At 34.1% G+C, this 27,463-nt stretch overlaps 1 protein-coding gene across 1 annotated transcript; it reads right to left on the reverse strand.

Annotated features, from left to right (window-relative positions):
- Positions 1-822: 822 nt before the first annotated feature.
- On the reverse strand, positions 823-27,339 carry LOC123665467 (protein DEK). The gene is made up of 16 exons (XM_045599769.1): positions 27,214-27,339; positions 25,661-25,793; positions 15,374-15,471; positions 14,796-14,897; positions 14,255-14,355; positions 12,525-12,663; positions 11,907-12,035; positions 11,422-11,584; positions 9,875-10,039; positions 8,848-8,933; positions 8,422-8,583; positions 7,320-7,430; positions 6,855-6,972; positions 6,263-6,438; positions 5,549-5,701; positions 823-2,718 (listed from the first exon to the last, which is right to left on the reverse strand). The coding sequence occupies exons 1-16, from the start codon at positions 27,253-27,255 to the stop codon at positions 2,704-2,706; spliced, it is 1,893 nt and encodes a 630-aa protein (XP_045455725.1). The 5' UTR covers positions 27,256-27,339; the 3' UTR covers positions 823-2,703.
- Between the last annotated feature and the right edge of the window lie 124 nt (positions 27,340-27,463).

Raw genomic sequence — 27,463 nt, forward strand, 5'->3', positions numbered from 1 at the left:
ATTTCTTAAACAGGACCTTCGACCTTGAACTAATAATAAGAGAAAATATGATTTTGGCTCAAATTGTGTATTATATAAATTGCTTCTTTATCTGTGGCCATAGATGTATGTCTTAAAAAAGGTTTACCACCGTGATTTTATATAAAAATAAAAATTAATTGGATTATTTGCTGGTAGTAAATATTTGTAAAATAGGGGTAAGTAAATATAAAATGTACAAGAATTAGTTATTATTGATTAATATAAGAATGGAATTTTTATATTTTTTTTTTTAAATAAAAATTTGCAATATAAAACATTCCAACTGTGTATTAAAATGATTAATATGTTGAACTTTGATATACTTGATATATAAATGACATAAATATTATTAGCGTTTTAATTTTATTTATGTAACAAAATATTAAAGTTATAAAAATAAATAAATATTAGTTAGCCTCAAATAAGAATCTAATGTACAATTAATATCCGCCAACCCGCGTGGAGCACTGGTGGATCAAGCTCCGATCATTCTCCTACACGGCAAAGAGGCCTTTACCCAGCAATGAGACAGGTGTAACCGTAAATATACAATTGTTTTGAATTAATTATAGTGTAATATATTATTAAATTGAAGTCATTTAGATTTAAAGACTAAGATGTTGCATATTAACTTAATGTTAAACTGTATTTACTAAAATTTGTAGAACAATAGATCACTATACGTAACAATCTTTTCTACGTCCATTACTTACTAATATCTAAGTTAAAATTGTAATACTGTACGTTTGTATGATACTTGTATATTTATGTAAAAGACGAGGGGAAGAAAAAACAAAGAAATATACGACATTTCAAACTTTTATTTGCTTTATTATCTATATTCCAATTGTAAAAGGGGAACCAGTCACTCTTGTCACTCCGTGTCACTACTTCTCTACTGATCTCAGCCATTTACACAATATAAAGAAACAACCAAAAAATAAGGTTAAAATTCACAAATACACATTTAATGTTTGATTAAAACTACCTTATAACTAATGCGGTCTGGGCGCAACGAGAGTTTTACGTAAACGAGCGAACAAAATATAACCAATAATAACTCAATAGCATTACGAGTGTACGACCAACGCGTTGCTGCACGAAGACATCGGATACAGACATATGCCCCGTTCCTATATTCAAAAACTATTCGTTTTGCTCACCAAATCATTCCATTTTGAACACATGTTCGTTCGTCGATCGTTACTTGGATGTAGGAATCAGGCTTTAATAGGTCTCGGTGTGGCAAGGCGTTGGATTGTCAAAGTCTAGATGCGTTCAGACCATTTAAACCTAGAATGTTAGCTCACCCACGGACTTAGCAACAGCTCGACCACAAGTTATACATAGAAAAAAATGTACCAAACGCTATCAAAGCACCTAAACTTAAAAACAAAATTGTGTGAAGTTTTGACACTGTAAATTATACTTCGGTATGCTCGGATGCGCTGTACTAATTGTTTTACTAATTAGAACTTGATCAACATTATTGCACGAATAGTTAAAGAATATTTCATACATAATAATTATGTAGCTTCGTTTTACAATTTATAGAAATTAACTCAAATACGACATCAATAAAAAGAAATATAATTGAAAAATGCAAAGTTCCGCCTATAACCCGGGGCTCCAAAGTTTTTGTATAAGAATAATTTTTACTTTATAGTGTAACCCTAGTCCGATGTTAGCGAAGCGCGGTTCCCAAACGGTGCAGGTCCTGTGTATTTACACCCTTAAATGTACACTTAACCGAACCTTACATAAGTTTTGCGATAGAGTCTAGACTGCAAATTATATATGTTTACAGCCTACATTAGAAAAATAATCTTACAATCCACACCATTAAAACCAATTAACAACATTTTTTTAAATATACACAGACATAAAATCACATTGAGATGACACTAGGCGAATTATTTAAATCGTATGTCTGTTGAAGCCGAATCGAATTTGCTGAATTTGTACAATATTCGATGCTTAAAAATATGAAAAAAATACAGATAAAATAGCTATAGAAACGAAACAGTGGTCCCGACGCGGTACTCAATCGTTAAACAAGATATAAAGTACAAAACTCATGTATTATAAAAAAATCGAGCTCCTTTAACAAAGTATATAAAAATAGTTCACAAAACAACAGTGGGTTAAATAAATGAATCCGGTTGGCTCTTCACGGACTATCCTTATTCTATTATGTTTTAATACAACTCGTTCGAAAATGTAAACTCGAATAATAGTGCGCAACGACGTATAAACAGAGATATTATAGGCTTCTGTATGACTACGTTTAAAACTTTTTTTAACACGTTTAACATTTCATAAAAAAACACTGAAGCAAGAATCATATATTCCAAAAACAAAGAAAACAAGAAACAAAACGAATCGTTATTTGAATAAAACTGTTTTCATCCCAATTAAATGAGGTTTTAAAATGCACATTTTTCTTGAAATTCTTAATACATAGAGTTACAAGAGAAAGTTTTGAAACGCAGGTTAGTGAAACTTTTATTAATCAAAGATATTTTGATAATTGAAAGAAAATAAGGTTAGCTATAAAATCGTCACACCGTTTACATTGGTCTAGAGTTGTATAAAAACGCGTACAATAGTGGCTACAGAGACGGACCGCGGCGGGCGCGTCGGAGTCAATTAGTCTAACTTAGCGAGCTGCGGACTGCGGACTCACGAGGAGATGAGCTGGAAATAACAACACGTGTTACATATTATAAATTTTTCTCAACGCCTGCTGTTTCGCAGAACGGCAAAGCGGTATATTGAGACCAAAAATTTAATAATAACCGGAATTTTGTAAACAAATTAGATTATTAAGATTTGTAAATGGTTGCAATATCATGATGTGTAAGTAAATAAATAAATATCTGTACTAATATTATCTGAGTTTGTTTGTTTCTTCAAACGCGCTAATCTCAGGAGCTACTAGCCGAATTGAAGTCCTTTTTGTTTTAGATACTCTATTTACCGAGGCAGGCCATTGACTTTATAAAACTTTAGTACGTTGTTTCTTTAAATTAATACGAATAAAATAGCGGAACTGAGCCAGTTTATACGATAAATATTCATTAATAAATAAATATCTTATTCTTCTTCTTCTTATTATCTTAGTCTTATTGCTTAGCTTTATTATATTTTTTTTAAATATTCAGAGATAATACATATTTAAATACAAATATTAAACGCAGACTCAGGCGGGAATCGAACCCGCAACCCGCAGTGCAGAAAGCAGGGCTCTACAAACTGCGCCAACGGTCTAGTCAATAAATGCTTTTTTAAAAAATACAAAATTCGTGATACTTTTTGAACATCGATCGATAGTCACCGTCATCGAACGGAACAACGACAATTTTTTTTTTGGTTTGAACGAAGAAACAAAAGTAATTTCATTTCTAAATTTTTAGTTCTTTCCTATATTTATTGTTAACACTTATGAGCGATTGTCAATAAAAAAAGGTATAAATTTATATTAAAATATTCTTTTCGTACCACTTGCTCAAAAAAGTGACATTCTATGCCACAAAAAGCGAACATAACAATAGTCATTTTTAATCTGTTAAAAACAGAGAAAGAAAATTGTACTGAATTTCATTCATCCTCTAGGGGGAGAATGTGATTTAAATTTGGAATACTTACCGAAATTTATACTGAACTACGTCTGTGTTTACACCATTGAGTTTGTATATAAAGCATTATACGTCTTTTTGAAAAAGGAATACGCATTTATTATGCAGTTATGATTATTAAATAAAATTACGAAAACCGACGAGGCCGTATGAGCTTGATGCCACTCATCAACAATAAATGTACCAAACAAAAATGTAACTCTCTCTATCAATAATTGGACCTATGTTTCGAACGTTAACTTTTACTTTTTTGTCTTAAAAAAATGTCATTATTTTTAATAAATGCTTATCTCATATTATTATTGTGTTAATTTTTTCGCAAATGGTACGAAGAGTAGAGTATTTTCCTCGGTGATAAAGCTGTCTTAGTCTTGGGTGAACTTAAATCCCTCGCTACACTCAGGACTCGTCTTAAATCACGAGCGAACTACGCTCGGGAGTAAACCTTCCTTCGTTACGCTTGCGATTTAAATCGTCACCCGCGACAGAAGACACTGCTTTATCCCCTTGGTTAATAATCTATTGTTATCGTAATAGATAGTGACCAACATGTAATATCATAACAATACACAACAAGCACGAATGCAAATCCCTAAAATTTTAATGGAACTAAGTACCATTGAAGGCATTTGCTTGTAGAAATAAGAAAAATCTTTAAGTCATAATTATATTATATAGAACATAAAGTAGAAAGTCGCGGTCTAACCTTCTAAAAAAAAAACAAAACAAATTTCTAGCTTCAATAATAAAAAAGTAAAAATTTATAAGAGCAGATATTACACAAAAAATAAATATTAATCAAAATCAATTTTGTTTATCATTTGAAATTTCGATTTTTTTTTTTATGTTAAATTAATATTTTCAATTTTATTTCATCGCTCTTATAAATTAAAAAACAAAAGTCAAAATAAAAAATAAACATGCAGAAATAAGCACGATGTCTCTACCTTGCAAAGAAAGCGGGCGTTTATCCTTTCCACTTCATTGCAGATAATATTTTTTTTTTTCATAATATATTATTATTGTAATAATATATAACTATGTCCGTTTATAAACTATAGGTATGCTACGTAGACATCTACACTCCGCCCTTAACTCCTAAATATCTTAAATACACTGCAACAAACAAAAAGAAAAAAGAAAAATAAATAAATATACATTCATAAAAACTCCTCAAACATGCAATAACAATATATTTTTTTTTAAAGCTATTTAAAGAGTTATCCTTGAATGATATTTAAAAAAATATATACTATAATATTACAAATATTTAAAACCAATAAAAGAAGCGTATCTTAAGGTTCATGGTAATGACAGTAAAAAAAAAAATAGTCACATAAATGGCCACATGACTGCCTGAAACAATGCTGCACTTGAGTGGTGTACTTTAGGACATCATGAAATGCCTAAGGTAACCTACTTATATATACTACGTGGCCCATTTTTTAAATTTGTACCCCTCTCACTTCCTTCCATGACCATCGGTCGTATTTGTTAAGACCTCTCCTCCTCGAGTTTTCACTTAGTAATTCAGTATGGTTTAAAACCAATTTTTGCAAACAGGAAGTTAAAAAAAATATTTACACCTGTGAGTTTAAAAATTGCTAAACGCTGCGCGCCATATTGAATATAGGTCGAAAAAGAGTGTGATATTTCTAGAAGATAAGGTCTACGTGAAGAAAACCTATAAGAAAATAAGGTGGTGGCACCCCACCCACCTCCCACCCCAGTGACCAAGTGTGGTAGTTTTGAAGACACCTTACCCTTCCTGAACGGATCACGTAGTATTGGTATGTTCCCTAAGAGTACCCTAGTACTGCACTGTCCTAAATATATGATCATGATCATTTTATATATCATGGTCGAGGACATAAGCGACAAAAACTTACCGATTTGACTGTAGCCTTGATGAAGTCCTTCTTGTGTGCAAGGTCAAAGTCGGGATAGTGACTGTACACCTGTTTGCACACCGTCTTCATCGTTATCTGCTCGAGGTTCGCGCCCTCTAGGATCTGCTTCACGTACTTCTTGATCTCCTCATCCTTAATATATTATATATATAAATAAATAAGCAAATATATATGGCCCCAGTACAATGACTGCTGTATTGGAGGTCCAGAATTAAACACGACATTTAAAAAACGCCCAGACTACGACAATGATCTATTTAGCCTATATGTTAACAATTATTATTTTGCTTCGTCATATACTCATATAGTATATTTTATAGATGTTTGATCTTAGAGTCCAAGCTTTTTTTATTTGCTATAATGGGAATAAATTTCTAAATTTCAATAAGAATACTAAGAAAAATATGCGAGCGAAAGCATAGAAGAGCTGATAAGCATTATAATCGTATCTAAGAAATTATTGTCAAAGTACAACAGTTTTTGAGTCATTTATATTTTTAAGTGACAAAAAGGGTTAATTTTTTAGGTAACCAGTAATGAAAACAATTTTTATGTATGAACTTACGTTACACTATTTTTATCAAACACTCGCCATTATTGTACTTACGTGTAAAGAATATTAAGAGACACATAACTGCATGCTACTTTTATTTCAAATAACTGTACAGTGAGACTTTTAACTCATCTACTCACGGTAGGCGGCCGCTTGGCCTTCTTGTCTGCAGGCGTGTCGGATTCCTCACCGCTCTCTTCCTCCTCACTCCCTTCCTCATCTTCGTCCTCGCTTCCTTCTCCAGACTCCTCAGACGACGCCTTCTTGCTCTTCTTCGCTGGCCTGCCAACAGGCTTGGCACCGCCCTTTTTCTTACCTATAGACAAAATTCTACATAATAATTGTGTTTATAGTAAATAAAAATAAATCAATGTATAAATCTAAAATATCGAATATACCTTTAATGTTTTAGTAACGAAGCCAATTAATTAACAGTCTAGTCTGTACATTATTTAGACATTGAAATACAATATGTTGTTACTTCTTATATTTTAATAGTTCTTTTATGAAACTAGGTCGGCAAACAAGCATATGGGGCCCACCTGATGGTAATGGTTACCATAGTCTATATACTCCAGGCGCTCTGGCTATCTTACTGACCACATGTGTGTGTGAGTGAATTTGTGTTATGTGTATTTGAGTATATGCGTGTGCATGTACATGCTTCAACCTAATTTTTATTTTTCAAAAGGTTTTCTGTCTGGTCGTAATCAGTCAGTACGTGTACACTACCTGGTGGTGTGGGAGCTTTCCGCTTAGCGGGCGTGGCCTTAGCGCTAGCCTTAGCCACGGCACCCTTGCGGCCCTTGCCGACCGCGGCCGCCGGCCGGCCGCGCTTGGACTTCGGCTCCTATAGACAATTTTAATTGTTTCATAAAAATGTTGTAAGCGCACACATATTTTACTCTTTCACAAACTGTTTCACAAATTATAACTTTGGACTTACAATGAATGATATGATTATAAAACAGTTCATAATAATAATTAAAAAAATATATTAACATCATACTGTGTCACAGAACCACTTTAGATCAAGTTCAAAACCGTACTTGGTACACTATTTAAAGTTAAATTTGAGATCATAGTTAGATAGATAGATATGAGATAAAATTCAATAGACCACAGATTTATTTTAAGAACTTATAGATAACCAGAAATAAGCTAGATTCTAGACAATAGTATAAAATAATGACTCACATCGGACTCCTCAGCGTCGCTGCCGGACTCTCCCTCACTCTCACTCTCCGACTTGTCGCTCTCGTCATCGCTTTCAGACCGCGCCTTGCGACCACGACCTCTACTCGCTCCCTGTATTATAATAAAATTAAAGATGGAGACCCACCCACAAAGACTAACAATCAGAATGGAAATAAATATGTATATAAATACAAATATCCACTCCGAGCGAGAATCGAACACGCGACCGTCGGTGTCTGGTGTGGTGTGTGGTATTTAGGCACCGCCGAAATGGCACCCGCACCGTTACACCTGAGCGGTCTGGGTATTTAGAGTTTATTAGCCGACGAACAAATGTTTACTTTCGTTGACATTAATGAGATCAAGTTAGGCTAAATGACTAACTAGCACAGAATTCCCGCGTATATGGACAGATAAAAATTATGAAAAATATACTTTGAAGTTTTTTTAAGTTACTAAACTTAACACGTTGAACGTCACGCGAGGACACTAGTTGGGCCTCACTTGTTTAGTCCATAGAACAGTTTAAAAGTCCTTATTTACAAAATTTTTATAATATGTTTATTATTTATGTTATAATAAATTTTTAATTTACTACCATACCCATTTTTAAAGATCTATTTACTATACTTATTTTTTCTTACACTATATGATATATATTTTTCTAAGACATATTTTATAACTTGACTCTGGCTGGGGGTAATGTGGTATCCCCCGCGGCACCAATGAAAAAATTGTGTGTCGACTACATGGTGCGTTTAACGTGTTGATACAATTTTATTTTAGATCTTAGACACTTTGTTTATATTTATGTTTCAAAAGTCTTCATTTATTTATAAGTCTATAGAACGTGATGTGGAAAATGTAATAACTGTTTAGTAAATTATGCTAAGTTAGTCAATCTACAGATTAAACAAATAGACAACACAAAGCTAAAAATTTCTTTTTTTATGTATTTTTAGTTTTATTCCATGTTAGAAAACATATCTGTAAAGGAAAGAAATGAGGAACAAGTGTAAGAGTAACAGGGTAGCTGTCAACGCCGCGCCGGTGTTTAATATTGCTTAATATGGATTAAGTATTACAGTGTTTCGCATCTCACCTTACTCTTCCGGCCCTTGCTCTTACGTCCACGTTTCCCTTGCTTGCCGGAGGAACGACGTCGCCCAGAACTCTTACGTTTACGCCCCGGCCCACTGGCCCCCTCGCCTCCCTCGGGATCGAAGTCCGAATCCGCCTCCGAGCCACTTGGGTTAAATGAACCCTGGATAGATTAAAAAAAAATCAAATGTATTTTATTTGAGCATATAATGTATACTAATATTTTGAGGTTTCACTATTTCACCTGCATATTATTTTGAGGAACAAAGCATACTTATAGCCTTCCTAGGTAAAGACTACAAAAAAAAAAAAAAACAGTGCGGACCAGTAGTTCCTGAATGAAACAAACATTATAATTTTCTATTTGATCATTTAATGATAATAAACTTATTAAGTTCTAAGTAATAGATTAGAAAATATAACTTACATCAGAGTCCTCTGATCCCTCCTTTGCCGGTTTTGGACCCTTGACTTTTGTTTCTGGGTCAGTTTCGTACTCTTCATCTGAATAACCTTTGAAAAATTATTCAACAATAAATGCAAATTACAAACAATATAATAAGTTATCATACTACTTGTCATACAATTCATTACAAAATAACAACGTACATTGAAAGTCAGATCTAGCACTTCAGTTAAGCCCTCGACCTATCTTTCACTCAAACACAAATTTACGATTACCGTAGACTATAGACGCCTTCAACACCAGAAGCATCGAAAGCACCTTAAAGAACCCATCCCCAAACCCTCGGCTATAGTCACCTCAATCAGCACAGGAATATAAAACTGCCGAGAACAGTATTATTGAAGCTGTTATCTTCTGTAAGGCCGAGATATTTCCCCAGACGGGCCGCTCCAGATTTCGTGCAAGATATATTCTGCTGTACCCTAGATCACAGCTAAATAATACTGTTTTCGAGCAGTGTTGTTGCTGTTGCTGGCGGTGAGTAAGTTGACCGGAGCTGCTGGGGGGAATTGCGGATAGGGTCGGCATCGCACTTGCGACGCCTTTGACCGCCATTACCATCAGGAGAGTGTACGCTCGTTGCCGACCTATCATTATCATCATTACAGCCTATACAGTCCACTGCTGGACATAGGCCTCCACAAGTTCACGCCAAAAATTACGTGAACTCATGTGTTTTGCCCATAGTCACCACGCTGGGCAGGCGGGTTGGTGACCGCAGTACTGGCTTTGTCGCACCGAAGACGCTGCTGCCCGTCTTCGGCCTGTGTATTTCAAAGCCAGCAGTTGGATGGCTATCCCGTCATCGGTCGGTTTCTTAAGTTCCAAGGTGGTTGTGGAACCTTGTTATCCCTTAGTCGCCTCTTACGACACCCACGGGAAGAGAGGGGGTGGCTAAATTCTTTAGTGCCGTAGCCACACAGCACCGACCTAGTCGTATACGAATAAGGAGTACGCCCGACCGAGTGAGCCGAGCGCTCGCACGCACCCCGGTTGTGGACCTTGACGGCGGCGGAGCGGCGCGGGCGGCCGCCGGGCGCGGCGGCGGGCGGCGCGGCGGGCGGCGCGCGCGCCACGCCCCGCGCGTGCGGCGAGTTGCTCGCCGGCTGCTGCAGGAAGCCCACCAGGCGCGCCGCCAGCTCGCCGGCGCCGCCTGCAAGCCACACGTGTTAGCACGGCGACACGTTTGCTATCTAATTGTTGTCGATGTGAATTTAAATAAAAGCAGTGTATAAATTTAACTCTTTAGTTAATAGTTAATACAGAGTTACAAGAGAGTTTCCAGAACGTTACACAGCGAGAGAACAAACGTGATCGTTAAAATTAAACTTATTAAAAATTAACGGATACAGTTTTGCCAACCTATAAATTGACAATAACGTACTACAGATAACCTTTAGTTAATGTATAAACATTGCCATATTCAACAGTTGTACTTAGTGAATCAATTACATTCAAAGTCTTCGTGTTACTCGCCGTAATATTGTATGTTGTTAAGCCTGTAATTAAATTAACGTAGACATCCTAATGTAAAAAACGAGTGTGCTTTAGACCACACGACTAAAGTAAAACTTATAAAACGTAACTCTCTCTCTTTCATCTTCATTAACTTATCTCCCTCGCCCGTTCACACTTTTCGTAACGCTCTCATCGCACATTCACCAGCTTACTCCCCAAAGTCGAGCGTGCGTAAAGAAGTTTTACTTCAAAAACTATTATTGACATAAATAATTTTATTGGTTATCCTTTAATAAATCAATAAAACGTTTTATTAGCAGTATAATACGACTCAACGACCGCTCTGGTGTAATTTTGCGTATGCCATGTACGCGCCTAAACACCGATTATTTGCGAGTTCGATTCTGTTCGGGATACAATATTTGTACAAATATTTCTTTCCATTTATGATGTCTGTCCTTGTAGGTCTCCTTACTGTGTCCCAGAGAGCCCGTAAGGCTCTCCGTCCCGGTTGTTATCATAGAAATCTGATAGTGATCGTAACTCAAAACTTTCAATAAGGTGGCCACCAATCCACAGTAAAGCAGCTAGGTAGATTGAGAGATAGACAAATTTCACGGTTACTATGAACACTTTATTATTGTACTGTACTTGTATTTCTATTACCAAGTAACAAAAATTATCCCTGTTTTAAGGCAATGAAGATATGGCTGCAATATTATTAGAATACGAGGTAAATTTCGCCAATGTTTATTTTAATAATATTAGATTGTAATGGCTCAGGTGGTAAATTGGCCGGTCCCGAATCAAGAAGACCCTGGTTCCAATCTTTGTGTCTCCAGATTGATTATTTCCCCCTTTTTTTTATGGCACTCGTGATTTTTTATTTAAATAACCAATAACCATATTTTTTTATTATTATGACAGTAAGGTCGAAAAATATTATTCATATTTCATCAGTATGTAATTCGTATTTAAATAAAATTTCCAAGACACGAACTTGTACCAAAAATTTTTCACCTTTACCAAAAAAAACTGAGCTAAGCTCAGACATCCAGGCACTATTTTTTAACTAACCTTTTTTATCCAAGTCCAGCATCTCACACATAGTTCTTAACTGCTTAAGCTCCATCTTGGTCGTCTCCTCTAGCTTGGCCTTATATTCTGAGGATCCAATAGCCCACTCGTAGCCCTTGAACTTCTTTATATTACGCTTCACGTTGCGATCCAGACATAGTTGCTGACAAGAAAATTCTTTATAAAGTAACTTAATAAAATATCTAGTAAATAAAGTATCTTTAACATATACACTTAGGCGTCTATTCCTAAAGAAGGCTTACTATGCCTTGATTTTAGGAAACAGTCAACTGATATAACTAAAATACATATATAAATAAATATATATGATACACCTAATAACAATGAATTTATTTGAGTGTGCTAAATTCAAGACCTATCAATATTAAGAATTAATTTGGCATTATAAAGCCTTTATAGTGCAAATACAGTCACATTTAAAACCCGAAGCCTACTTCTAATATTATAACAATAAAATAACTCACCCCATATAAGTATTGATGTAGTATTTTCTGATCCTGGGTCTTGAAACGTGAAAGAGAAACCTCGACATTGCTGATATGACCGAGGGGAATACCCTTGCCTGCGGGCAGTGGAACGGGTGGTTCTGTTGGCTAAAGACAAAAATTAAATTAAATTAAACAAAAACTAGTATTAGATGTTTGATCTCACTAGTTTTATTTTTGTAAAGACATGAATATTAGTTATTATGTTAAAATCAGATAAAACAGACCGTTGAGTAAAAACTGGCTAGGGATATAATTATCTTATGGCTTCTTGGATACGAAAAATACTGTTTGAATAATTTATGAATTTTCGAATATATTTAACATGTCTCATGTCTTATTATTATCTTATTAATTGTAAGTACAAGTTTACAGATCATTAAGATCATTTTATTGTAACTACATACCTTACATTTTTAAATTTTAATTGCATAAACAAAGGTAATAATAATAAATCTAAATATTTAATTGGTAAATTATTCATACATTTCAATGCATCGTACCTGTTTTGATATTTTAGTTATAAAAAGTTATTCTTTTAATTGTTAAATTAACAAATTACTCCTACATTTTAATGTATCGTCATAAATACATTACCTCTTTCTTAGGTTTCGGTTTCGGCGCCTCCTCCTCCTCTTCTTCCTCTTCCTCCTCCTCCTCACCCTCCTCTTCTCCCTCCTCCTCGTCATCTCCTTCGTCGTCACCTTCTTTGGGTTTCTTTGCTGGTTTCTTTACCCTACAATAATAGTGATATTTTCAACCCTGACTACTTTTTCTCACACTTCTCAAAAATTTCAGGGACAAAAAAGTTGACTAATAAAAAGTAAATTCCATATGCTCTAGATTATATTCCGTTTTTTTGGAAGAGTCTTATTTAGTAAACAAACCCGTGTCAATCGTAATTCAAGTTTTTTCCGCATTTATCACTTACTTTCACAACATATTAGCTTACGGACATTTGTAAAACTCCATTTACTATATATTTCACTACAAAACAAAAAACAATTAACAATTTATCATTTTAAACACATAAAACCTACTAAAATACGAATTCCGACAGTACAGATAACTAATATTTTTGAATATGACATTTCAATATCTTGGGATGTGGGCATAATATATTTAGAGGTGAATGAGTATAAGCGAATGAAAGGCATGAGCGATAAAATAGGCCATGTTCTTTACCTATATTTTAAATATTCACGAATTATAATTTGTTAAATGATGTTACCGTAAAGCGATTTGTTATTCATTTGTTTTTTGTTAATAATTGTTTTTTTTTTTTTATGTTGTGTACAAAAACAAAACCTTACTAAATATTGCAAATGTCAATCTTTTATGGTAAAGTGTTCATTGTGCAGATTTTATTTTATATTATGAACATTTCTGAATATCAATTTCACCCTGAACATTTTTAACGCTATCCCATATAATATTATAGTATACCACATAGCAATGGCATAAAAGTTTACTGTAGTTCACAGGAAAAATTTTTGAGATTGTAGGATGAGGTCTTAGGATTAACCCTATGAGAGCTTCGTGGAGAACAATGTTATTAGTTCTTTTTTAGGTGTTAGAGAGTGTGCCGCCGGCGCAAGGCGTTTTATTCATAGTAAATACAAATAATGTGACAATAATATTAATAGGGTCGACTTTTTTTTCTAGACACAGGCGGCCCTTTTTGTTGTAAATTTTACTTTTGACGTCTTTTTTACCGACCATTTCACATAAACAAAATATAAATTTGTTGCCAAATATGTTCGATACTCGATTAATATTTTTTTTTTTTTTTTTTTTTCGTAATTCTGTACCTCTACTAATTCTTAGCAAAAATATTCAATATATAGATAAAATTATTTCAAAACCTAATAAGGTTTTGAAATAATTTTATCAATATGTTAGCGTTAAATATTTGAACATAAAATGAATTTTATATTCGTCTATAGCTGACTATTAATATATTGTTCATTCATTTGCTCTTTGTGTCACTTTACTATACTTATAATATTACTCTATTGTCTGTGGCCGAAAGTACACCATATTGATTTACTTTTTAAGACTATTCCAAAAAAAAAAATATATAGATTAGATACTCGCTGACCCAGCAAACATCGTATCGCTAGTTTTTTTGTGAATATATCGATTGTTTTTTATTTTTCCTCCCTCTCCTCATAAGATTTATACTTTATCCTGATAACAACGAATACAAAAAGAATTATCCAATTGGTGCAGTCGTTCGGAAGTTATGAGCGTACATACATTTCCGTGAATCCTTTTTATTTCTATAGGTAAGAAATGGAAACATTACTAATCCTTGGATCACTTACTTATCTTTAGGCTTCTTTTCGTCTTCCTCATCTCCTTCCTCTCCCTCCTCGTCTTCCTCCTCCTCCTCTTCATCGTCCTCTTCTTCCTCTTCCTCGGTATCCTATATTACAAAAGTAGCACATTTAAATAAGTTTAATAAACAAATCACATTTTTAATTAGTTTAATCGAAAATACTGTATACTATGACTATATGATTATTATTATTATTATGTCACTTTTCTGGAGCTAAAAAATAGGTAAATTGTGACGTCTATCTCTTCGTAAAGATTTAATTTTCGCGGATCCATAGGCTAAAGTGAAATAAATACAATAAATTATAAGCGAGCGATGACGAGGTACTCGGGTACCCAATAGTATACATAAGGATAAAAAAGGTATTCAACATTGCACTATAACTAATTACAATAAAAGTTACACGAAATAATACTAAAAATAATACAGAAAGAAATGCGGGAAACGAGTTGTATTAAAATAAACAATAACAAAACATATATTGTTTGGTAGACAGAAAAACAATTTTAACAGTTATATATCCTTACCTCTTTCTTAGGTTTCTTTTTTGGAGCTACTTTCTTTGCTGCTTTGTCATTTTCTTTTAAATCTTCTTTCTCATTTTCTTCGTGAGTTTCACCATTTTCTTCCTACATTATAGAGAATGAGATTATGATGAATACTCATATAGTAAAATTATGCATTAAGTTAAATCAACACAAACGTAATTCTTTAACGTTTTTTTTTTTGTTTTTTATTATATAAGTGGTGGCAAGCAAGCTTACAGTGTGCATAATGATAAGCAGAGGCCTTATCTTATTGACGCCAGCAACACCAAAAGTATCGCAACCGCGTTGCCGATCCTGTCACCGTTTATCCTCAGAAGCTCTCAACCTTACCAGCCACATGACTACCACAGGAGAACAGTCTTAATTAACTGCAATCTTCTGTAAGGTCTTACTGAGATACTTACCAAGTCGGGCTAGATCAAATTTTAAAGATATTATCTGCTGTCCCTTCTTACCCTTAGTAAAAATTTAAGAGTTATCATCAACGAGTGCTAAATTTCTACAAAATTTTTGTGGTTAACTGTTTCAGCAATGAACAAGGACGACTAGAAACTAACCTTCTTAAAGTCTCCGTCTGCCTTATCGTCCTTTTCGTCCTTAGAATCGTCCGCGGGCCCGTCGTCTTTACCATTTGCCGTTGTTGACTTTGCGTCGCCTGTTTTGAAATGAAAACAATAATATAAAAAGCGGTAGTTTGTTTGTTTGTTTAAAAGTTAATGTTAAGATTTGATTAAAAAAACAGATATCCTTATTTTTTTTTTACAAAAGAATCACAGCGATACTAACGTAGGTTCTCTAGTAATATAACTACACTAGTAAGATAACAGAAGATTTGAAATGAGATGCTCTAGGTCAAATTAATAACATCTGTTAGAAAAACAAAAATTAAATAAAACCAAAAAATTGCAACAGACTTGGAAACTTTTATGTAACTCAATTTTAATATTAACAAAAAAAAACTTATATATATATATATATATATATATATTTTGCTTGAAACTATATATTATAGGCTGTATATGAATTATTTTATCTATGGTAATGATAAAATGAAGTGAAAACGTATTGTATAAACGTGTTAGGCCAAAAGTAACATAGAAGTACATAATATACCTGACACCACACATAAATAAAATAAAACTAAAACCTGGTAAAATCGCGAGGGTCTGATTACTTTTAATAAATTATGATAGTAAACAGTAATGCAATGGTATGTATGGTATGTGTGTAGGTAGAGTTCTACTTGTCAATCAGCCTTTTATTATTAAAAAAATAATAATAATAATTAAAGAAAACCGCCTGCGTGAAGAACAACTAATAGAAAATCAACTACACCCCGAAGTTGATCGTAGCCTAGGAGGCGAGGAAGAAGCTCGGCTCGCAGTTTGCTTAGCATATGCAATGGAAAGAGCAAAGTCCACATTTTTTAAACTTTCTTAGTATTTTTTTTCTTAGATGAACTAACGGGTCGGAACGAAGGCCCTTCCGTCCCCCATGCCAGCGACACACTACTCGTCGTCGAAACTGTCTGGTGTACTCATTGCCCACACGTGGACTACCGGAGTTGCCACGTGATATTTTCTTATTATACCCTTTTTCTACACACTCACTCATATATGACTCGAAACGGTAAAATTTGTAATGGTTCTACAGCGGCTCCTCTTTCTTCTTTGGGACTTCATAGGAACTTAAATGCCGTCCACTACCACTTTGAGACGCCGAAGCCAGTCCTACATTTTTTTTTCTGAGATACAGATATCTACTCTTGACAATGCGACGTGCACGTTACATTTTTTACGCACGGCTTTTTACCCAAGGCCTGCGTCTGTGTGTACATCAAGAGTGATATCTTTTGTCAACGGTTTGAGAATTTTTTCTGTTTCAGAGACCGTCCATTTTATGGGTGCGAGTAGATTTTGGTGGCGTCACACATGAACACACACACACATGGCGGGCACGTCAAGAAGACTAAAGAATATGTGTGTCATCAGTACCCCTGCGCGGAGATGATGATGGTGATTATAGTTAATTTTAACGCACACCATATTGACTGATAATGTTCACGTACCACACCCCAGACCACACAGGAAGAACCATATACAACTTTGCCCACGCGTATGGCTTCTCTCAACTGCTGTCAGGTATTACCAGAATTTCTGAAGAGGAGATCATACTGCTTTCCCGCTGCATCTTTTGCTGACCACTCGCCGAGGGTTACCTGATGCCTGTTGGTGCGCCGTTAGGTTCAATTGTCCATTGCCTGGTGCACTCCGAGGCACCTGTAGTACGTACCAATCGCTCTCGATCACCAAGAAGTTGCCGAGTGTGGTGGCACTAGAAGTAAACGGATTGGAATGGTTTGCGTGAATTCTATCCATCCTACCCATAGGATCGGCTTTGTTTCTCTTCACCATACTATACCCTGTTTGCAGGGAATGGAATGTTTCCTTCCCAGGGAGGTTGTTCCCGTTTTTTTATACAACTAGCTCGCCAAACAAGCGTACGGCGCATCTGATAATAAAATGATTACCATAGCCTATAGACCCGCCTGTCCAGCGTGGTGACTATGGGCAACATACACGAGTTAACGCCATTTTTCGGCGCGAACCTGTGGAGGCCTATGTCCAACAGTTGACTGCGATAGGCTAAAGTGAGTGAGTAGCCTATAGACGCCTACAACACTAGAAAGAATCGCAACGCGTTGCCGACCCTACCCCTAATCCCGCCCAAGAGCTCTGTTCACCTTACTCACTACAGGAACACAACACTGCTTAAAGCATAGCATAGCTGTGATCTTCTGTAAGATAGAGTAGAGACGTAGTATTTTTCTAGTCAGGCTGTTCCAGATTTTGAGCACGATATTTCCTGCTGTGCTCAGTTTAACGGTAAAAGGCGGTGGCAGGTCGCGGCACTAGTTCGATGTCTTTGCAAGAGTTTGTAGCTTCAAGCGGGAGAGTTATCGGGCGTGGGCTGCGACAATGGATGCAGGGATACTCAGGTTCATAAACTGAAGAAGAGTTTCAACGCGGCCTCCAGGTCTTGCAGGATGCAAATCGCTAGGGCAAAGTTCAAACACATTCGTAGAATTGGCGTGAGGCCATTAAGAATTGAGTTTTTTAACTGGAACCTGAGCTTTTTTGGTCTCTTGCCAAAGCTGTCGAAATTAAATCTGTCAGTCTTCACTACCGTCATTGCGCAAACCTGAAGGTAACCTGGTACATTCCTCCGCAAGAGAGAAAGCAAAACTTCTTTGCACTGTTTTCGCATTGAATTTAAGCCTTAGATGATGAGCGAAAAGTATTACCTAGCATCCCTAGGTGCGGGCAAGCGTCGCATAAAGTTTGCTTTGAGCAAAGTGCCGTTCGTCATGTTCTGCTTTCTCTCGAAATCAAGAAATCCAGTCGTCCTGATGGTATTTCCACCGTTATATGCTTGAGACGTGTACTCCTGAATTGACTTCGGTTCTAAAGTGTTTATCCCTAAGAAGGGTAACAGCACAGATCCATTCAATTCCCAACCAATCGCGATTACCTTCTTGCTTTTTAATGTGATAGAGCGGGTAGAGAATAGCCAGTTCCTTGGTTACCTGGAAGATTGCTGGCTAATAAGCAACCGACAGTACGAATTCCTTCGTGACCGCAGCGCTGAAGATTTTCTAGTGTACCTAACACACCGCTGGACAATCGCCATTGAAAGCAAGGGAAAAGTTATGGTAGTCAGTCTTGATATCGCGAAGGCCTTCGATCGGATCTAGAATAAAATTCTTTTAAGCGAAATTAGTAATTTATATTAATTTTAGCGAAATTACCACCTGTGATTAAATTTCACGCGGGCGTAGTCTCGAACTGTAGCTAATATCTGAATTATAATTATAACAAATAATTTCAAATAGAAAGGTACAACTTAAAAAAAAAAAAAAAAAAAACAGTAAGTGAAAGGCGTAAATGGCTGATTAAAACACAAAATAAGATTTTTTTGCAACAGACAAGTCTCTTAATGCATTGTATTAAAGCCATATTAGCGTGTAACATGTTCAAATCTAGACGTCTAGCATCCGTGTTTTTCAGTTTTCCCATTTTAAATTCATAATGTGCTAGATATTTGTAGAGAATCTCCGTAACGTTTTTTTTAACCGACTTCCAAAAAAGGAGGAGGTTCTCAATTCGACTGTATTTTTTTTTTTTTTTTTATGTATGTATGTTACATCAGAACTTTTGACTGGGTGGAGCGATTTCGACAAATTTTCTTTTAATCGAAAGGTGGTGTGTGCCAATTGGTCCCATTTAAATTTATTTGAGATCTAACAACTACTTTTCGAGCTATATCTAATAATGCGTTTTTACTTGACGCTTTTTTTGTCGACCTACGTTGTATTATACCGCATAACTTTCTACTGGATATACCGATTTTGATAATTCTTTTTTTGTTAGAAAGGGGATATCCCTGGTTTGGTACCATGATAAGGAAACCAGGATCTGATGATGGGATCCCAGAGAAATCGAGGAAACTTCTTGAAAATCCGCAATAAATTTTTACTGGGTGTACCGATTTGAATAATTTTTAATTTAATCGAAAGCTGATGTTTGTCATGTGGTCACATATAAATTTTATTGAGATCTGATAACAACTTTTTGAGTAATCTTTGATAACGCGCAGTTACTTGACTATTTTTTCGTCGATCTACGTTGTACGAGTAGTACATCGTAGATCGACGATCGATGTAATCGAAGTCGGTTTTTTTTTCGTTTGCGAGCAAACACAATTATTTTAATTATTATTACAGTACTTAGGCGGGAGTAATTAACCTTTAATAAATCAAAAACACGGTTTCTATGGAAAAATACAAATATTATAATACATACATATCGCTGGCCCCGGGCAATAAAGCGGTATACGCCGGTTACACCCTTTTTAATGTTATTTAATTTTTGGCTTCTCTGAGTATCAATCTATCACTCTTATTTTTTTCAGTTTTTTTTATTAATATTTCGTTAGAATAAATGACAATAACCGTTTTATTGCATGGATAATTCTCTTACGACTAAGCTATGTATTATTGCATTACTCTAAGAAAAATAACACAAAAAACCGGTGAACATCTTAACAGTAATTGTTAATGATCTTGCAATTAAAATACTATCATCTATGAATTGTATTATACATTTTTTTAATTATTTCATTAAAAAATTATACGATTTGTTTTTAAAAAATTATTTTTAAACGCTTAAATTGGTAAAAAAATTAGCTTTCATTTGACATATTGAACGTCTGTTTTGGATCACTGTACACTGCACTATAAACAAATTAGCTTCTTTTATTTCTCCTGTAAAATTTGACTTTTGATATTACCGCTTTATTGCCCGGGGACAGCGATATATAAACTTTTATTTTACTGTAGTTATAAGACTAAACAAAAGTTTTAGCTATAGCAATAATTATTTGTCAATTAATTTAAAATTTAAAGCGTGAAAAGTTAGAAGGCTTTATAAATAAAGAGTGAATGAGTAAATAAAAATTAAAAGTATCCCGCTAAAAATGGGTCCTACGTACAAAAATATGTCGCCTGTTGATTTACCAGTACCTATGTAACTCAAGTTCGTAAGCATAGGCTGTTGAATGCATGTTTCGTTTCGGTAGTTCTTAGCTGTGTTTGGTTATGTATATAATAATTTGAAGCACTTTCAGCAAAAAATTGAATTATTTTTAATTTTCGTATGATTATTTGCATAGGCTTTTTCTTATGTAAAAATAATGTTATAATTGTGATGATAATCCGTTTCACTAACTTAACCGTTAAACCGCCATTAGCATAGTGAAACATTAAATTATCTAGGAACTTAAATTTTTTTTGATTAATTTATATTTTAGTTATTAATGAATTTTCCCGAAGTGCGAGTTAAGGAGCAATGACACCTACGTGGAGTATTTGGAGCGAAAATAGGGAACATCGAGAACTGAACTACGCAAAAGAATGGCTTTAACAGTCATGTCAGGTGTAGCTATTATTTTTTAGCTTGTTTTATACAAGTTCAATTAAGATGACATCTTCATAATAAAGCGTATTCGTGTACTTTATATATTTTAATCTTATATTAAATAAAGTAATAACGTTTAAAGGGTGTACGATAAAGTTTATGACTACCTACGTTTTTCTGTTAATTTAAAACATCAAAAGTTTTTTTTTTTTTTCAAATTTAAAAGGGTCTCTCCTCAATCCTTCAATCAAATCTTTCTGTAGGTAAGTATGTATAATTTAAATTATTCATTTTTTTTATAAAAACGAAAACCTAAATAACGAAGCAGCAGCCAAAATCTAGTAGTTGATAAGTGCTTAACAACAATAACTTGACCGATAACGCAGAGATAAAAAACTAATGATATAATTATTCGATAATTTCGTAAACGTTATTTTGCATTAAGTGTATTTGATATCAGGTATGGATAAACAACAAAACTACATTAATTAACATATGAAGATACTATAAAATCCATATATATATATCTAATATATAAAATTCTCGTGTCGCGGTGTTTGTAGTTAAACTCCTCCAAAACGGCTTGACCGATTCTCATGAAATTTTGTGTGCATATTGGGTAGGTCTGAGAATCGAAGAAAATCTATTCTTCATCCCCCTAAGTTATAAGGGGGGGGGGGGGTGTATAACATATATGAGAGGGTTAATAACATATATGGCAAAACAACGTTTGCGGGCTCAGCTAGTATATATTATATAAATGAATGTTTCTCTCTATGTCCTTTATAAAATTGTAAACTATGCATTATAACAGCACGTGAAATAATAAATTATAATCTTTTATCATGAAAATAGCCAATGCATGATTTGGCGCGAGCGCGAGAGACGACAGCGACCGGCCATTTGCACCAATCAGAGAGCGCCATTCGATTGTACCGACCATGTACCGACGACGAGTTAGTCACGTGTATTTGTTTATTGTCGTTCGTGCGTGTAATTGTTTCATCTGTAATTAAATAGTTTCCATCATACTCCCCCATACCACTCGCACTATTTTCGAAATGCACCAATTTTTGAAAAAAAAAAGAAATCCAAAGACCTAATCTAAACCGTTTATCGGCATAGTTTCATTTAGTGACATCTCCGGCGCTACGGAAGCCCTTCGCTCTTGCGTCAAAAAACAAACGTAAACACGCGCTTGCAATGAACGCAATGGTAAATTTTACTTGTGCCTCAAAATGGTCACAGAACGGAATCAGCTTCACCCGACTCCACGTAGTCTTATTTGCCCTACCCCTAGAGTATTCTTTAGAAGCCAGAGGCGCGGAGGGAGGGTAGTCCTCGCCCGCTGTAACAATACGCTCGCCTCCGCAACTTCAGCTTTTTCAGCTGCTCCGGCTCGCCCGGGTATCTGTTACGCAAGAGCGAAGGGGCTGCACCTTCCGGAGCGCCGGAGACCTCAATAGTTTCTGATTAATATTGGTGGTCATAATATACTATTTGATGGCTTAAAATAGCCTAAATTTTGACAATCAATTAATATGGGGTGATTTACATTTTAAACATACTAAGTTAAAAAATTAGAAGCAAATAGTATATCTTATTTGATGTCATATTAATATTTACAAGTTTATTGTTTGAATGTATGATACAACTTTAGATGCTAAAAAATAGCCACTATGCTGAGTTGTATTTAGAGTGGCTTACATAGAATTACCAGTGGCTAAGATAGTAGTATCATTCAGACGCTTGTTATTTGTGGCTGACTTATTTATTTAGAAGACTGTAGATTTTTACGGGAAAAAAATGTTATTAAAAAGAAGAATTTAAATAGCACCCTTATATATATTGGGCCATTAAATTCGATAACTTGTCGCCATCTCATAGGTGGTGACAGGATTCCGTTGTGTAGAAATTTTGGGACTTCTCATTAAAAAATCGCGATAAGTCGTTCGATATCATTACGTCTTAATGGAGAATCGTAAATGAGTACACGATCCATTAGGTTTCTTTCAGTGGGTTCATGTGGCAGCCATATATCGAGCTTTTTTATGTAGCCAGCCTTTTTCAAACGGGTCAAAACTGCTTTATGGGCAATTCTAGGATCTTTAGCTACATCGTAACTAATACTCAAAATAATGTCGATCTAACACCACTTTTTCAAAGACGTCGTCACGTTTATCCGTGCCGTATTTAACTGAGCGATCGGGGTGAAATGGATCTTTGACATCAAAACTTCCCGACTGAAAACGCTTAAACAAATTTTATGCCTCTTACTAACACGGCATTACGTCCATAAATTTCACAATTTTTTTTCGCGGCTGGAGCAGCATTTTTTCTTTTTTAAAGTGAAACTTTAAAATGCACCGAATTTCTTCGTTAGATTCACAAAACAAATGAAAAGAGGCGGGAAACTGTTTTCTATTATTTAATTTCGTTTTAAAAATGTCACCTATTCATGATATCAAAACCAGCCAGTTAACAAACAATACAACCAAAAAGATTTTATTGCAACTTTTTAATAGAAAATACGAAGAAGACTTTCCCCCCTACCTATTATTTAAATATTTCTTGATTAACTAGCATCCCACTCCGGCTTCGCACGGGTCATTTAACAAAAATTTGAATTTGAGAATTTAACAAAAATGTAATTATAGCCTTTGTCACCCGCGGATAGTGTAGCTTAGCAGTGAAAGAATTTTTCAAATCGGTTCAGTAGTTTCGGGAGCCTATTCAGTGAAAAAATCAAATCTTGCCTCTCTTTATATTAGTATAGATAAACGACATGGCAGATTTTTTTTAAATTGCGATTTTTATTTTTTACATTCAGCGAATGAAAAATTTTTTTGATTTTTTTTTTTATATTTTAATTATTTGTAAAATTTACATGTGTCATTTTAGGCTCAATATTCGGTAGTATCTATTACTTACCATTGCTGATCAACAGCGTTTTTTTATAAATTGATAATAAAAAAAGTGTTAAAGTTCTTCGTGTTAATATTATGAAATTGAAGTTTATCAGACATGGCATATTGTGCTAAAATTATAATTTGACTTGTTATGTCAGTGACGATTCAAGTCTTTTGGGACTCAGCTTGAATATAGATTTTTTTTAACTATTATGTATAGAGCTTTGAAGTTTCTTCTATGTAATTGTTTCTATCGTCTTTTTCTATCAAATCTGTCTGTCTATTTTACGCGGTACTGAATCCATAATTATACAAGATGTAAATAGTTATTAAAACTTCAATCAAATGTATTTCAATTTAATAATCTAAATATACTTTAATTTTCGTGTTTTTTCAACAAAAAATATAATATGTATCACACACTCTTATACTCTTTTTTAACCGACTTCAAAAAAGGAGGAGGTTACTTAATTCGACCGTATGTATATATTTATATATCTATACTAATATTATAAAGAGGTGAAGTTTATAACTTTGTTTATATGTAGGGGGTAATCTTCGCAAATACTGATCCGATCATGAAAATTCTTTCACTAACAGAAAGCTACACTATTCAGGAGTGACATAGGCTATATTTTATTGTAATTGAACAAAAAATTCAGTAAATAAGATAAAGAATAAAATATAATATCAAAATGGTAAAAAAACTAGCGCCATCTATCGCTATTAGAAAACAATTTATTAGTCTTTCGACGTTATTAATTTAGTCTTATTTTAGTCTATCGACGACGTTTTCTCGATTTTTGATAGATGGCGTTGGAGCAACATATTGTTTATTTAAGTGCTATAAAATATGTTCTTTAAAGTATGTTATTTGGTTCTGTAATTTAAAATAATAAATACACGGGAGCAACATATTATTTATTTTAGTGCTATAAAATTTGTTCTTTAAAGTATGTTATTTGGTTAATATAATAATAATTAACGCCCAACGAAATGGGCACGGGTTGGTTAGTATAATATATTTTTTTATGTATGTTCGGGGATAACTTCGTCGTTTATGAAACGATTTGGATATCTCCTTTCCGACGAAAAAAAAGAATTCTTTTTTTTGGCACGGAGATATCCCAGGGGTGGTACCATGATAAGGAAACCAGGATCTGATGATGGAATCCTAGAGAAATCGAGGGGAACCTTCGAAAATCGTAGTGACGACTAGTACGTTTGTTAAATTTTTTTCGTCAACTTACGTTGCATTACTTTTCTATGTAATTGAAGTCGGTTTTTTTTTCGTTTGCGAGCAAACACAATTTATTCGTTGTAGTATTAAAAGAATTTGTAATTTTTTTTTTTTTGTTTGCATCTTTTTACGTCATTTTTAGTTTTAATATATTTATCTCTATTAATAATATTGTGGAAATTTTTTAACTGTCAGATAATAAAAATAATGAAAATGTGATGCAAGTGAAGTGTATTTATTTTTATATGGTTATGAACATAAAAAACATGATAATGATAATGGACCAGATGAATCACATTTAATTAAGATTCTTTTTTTTTTGTTCGTATATTTATTTATTTTTTAGTTATGCAAAACAAAATCTAGATTATTTAGGATTATATGAACAAGTTTTTTTTTATCTCAACTTTGTCTATTGATACTTCTCCATAGACAACAACTGTCATAATGACAGCTGTCAAAATATATTAAGGTAAATATCATATTTAATCAACGGTGCTTCTCTGGCACAACTGAAAGCCATTAAACTAATCAATCAATAAATCATATGTAATAATTATGAATATATTACCTGACAAGTGACCAAGTTAATAAATAAATGAACTTATGTAGATAATAAGTTAAATAGTGTATATAGATACATAAAATGTTTTTAAAATGACAACACACGTGAAACCCCAGGTTAGTGACGATGTAGATGACAACACAAACATAGCTGACCTGGCTGCTTGTCCCCGGTATCTACATCAGTGTTACCTTGGACCTCTTGGTTCAGGGACTCACCCTTGGAATCCTGCGAGGACTCATCTTCTGTGGTCTGGCCATCACCGGCCCCGGATTTCTTGTCTTCATCCTATGTACATAAATTAATTAAGATTATAATATACCTTTTTCATTTTTCATCCTTACTAATTAAACAACTTATATTTTTGTAACTTTTCATAAGTTACAAAAATATAAGTTGTTTAATTACTACATACAATATAAGTTGTTTAATTACTACATACAATATAAGTTGTTTAATTACTACATAATTAAAAGTTTGTTATGGATTATATTTTAAATAAGTACAAATATAACAAATATATCCTTTTAAAGCTAATGTTTTATATAACTTGACCTTGTAATTTTTTATAAGTTGTAATTTATACATACAATTTACTACCTTGATTTTCGTTTTAATTTTGATAATGTTACACAATTTAATCAGTCTAATTAGACATTATATTTCAATGCAATTAAAAAAATGAAATGAATAGTTTAATTAATAAGAAATCAAATTTTCTTAACTAAACCAATAAATATGTTGAATTCTCAGTTGAATTATGGTAATAAAAGGTCTTTCGAAAATTTAAAATTCGTTAAAATTTAAAATTTTCGAAAACAATACCAAGCATAGTAAACACATAGAAATATCGTCCACAATCAATTCGATATGTACACCTTGATTCTAGTGGCGTCAACTCTTACAACGCGTTAAGCTACTATCAACTCTAAGTCTTGCCCCTAAGTCATATATTACAATACACCGATACTATACTACCGTATTGTCTATGTCGTATACATAGATCTGTGTACATAACAAGTATGCACCGATATTACCCAAAATATTAATTTAATTTAAAGGTCAAATCTTTTCGCAACATCGAAATATGTTAAGTTCATTTGTTACGGTGTTGATATTTAACATTTGCGCATATGATAATATACAAGACGCGAAAAAAATAATCGACTAGAAAAACTAAAGAGGTCACCAATAAAGGCCTCTGAGCCGTGTTCTTTGGTTTTATTTACATCGCCCGTCGCGTACGCTGCGTTAATATGTAGGCGCGAAGCGACGGCTCAGTGGAATAACATCATATTACGATACATTTGAATAGAAATTTCGCAAGAAACAAAATATCAAGGTCATGCGGATTTCCTATCAATGTCATTATATCGTGCACATTTAACAAAGGCCCTGCAATGAAATGCAAAGGGGCGGGGGTGCGAAATATGAGAAATACTGAAAACTATCCCATTAGAATCAGTTTCGATAACTGATTAATACCGTATTCACAGTTTTTAATGCGAAATATTGACTAATATCACAACCCTCCGTGGCGTAGTTCCCGCGTTTAGCGGGAAGCGAACGTTCTGTCAGCCATGTTGAGACGCAGGCAAACATTAGTGATATAACACGGAAATAACACCACTTCACAGCTCAATTAGTCCTTAATAGATGCACACCGACATAAAGAAAATTAATACAAATACATTTTTCACAACTATACCTGATTGTCACTGATTTTTGCTTTATCGGTATCACCCGACATTTTTCCTATGAAGAAATTGAAAGCGAATTCCAAGCGTCTTCAAACACCGGACAACACAAATGCACGCACCCACAACATAGAAAAAAAGTTTGCGTTTCGTTACATTCAATTTAGGTAAACTTTCTATTATTTATGAAATTAATGAAATTAATTGTATAAAAATGGAAACTAATTATGACTAAAATATATTGTATTTAATTATTTCCTT

Source organism: Melitaea cinxia, chromosome 24 (assembly GCF_905220565.1).
Source record: "Melitaea cinxia chromosome 24, ilMelCinx1.1, whole genome shotgun sequence".
Lineage (NCBI taxonomy): Eukaryota > Metazoa > Arthropoda > Insecta > Lepidoptera > Nymphalidae > Melitaea > Melitaea cinxia.

Coding starts and splice junctions, on each gene's coding strand:
- LOC123665467 (XM_045599769.1), bottom strand. CDS start 27,255: ATGTCGGGTGATACCGATAAAGCAAAAATCAGTGACAATCAG. Junction 14,356..14,795: donor AAAAGAAACCTAAGAAAGAG/GTAAGGATATAT, acceptor TTTGTAATATAG/GATACCGAGGAAGAGGAAGA. Junction 12,036..12,524: donor AACCGAAACCTAAGAAAGAG/GTAATGTATTTA, acceptor TTTTGTCTTTAG/CCAACAGAACCACCCGTTCC.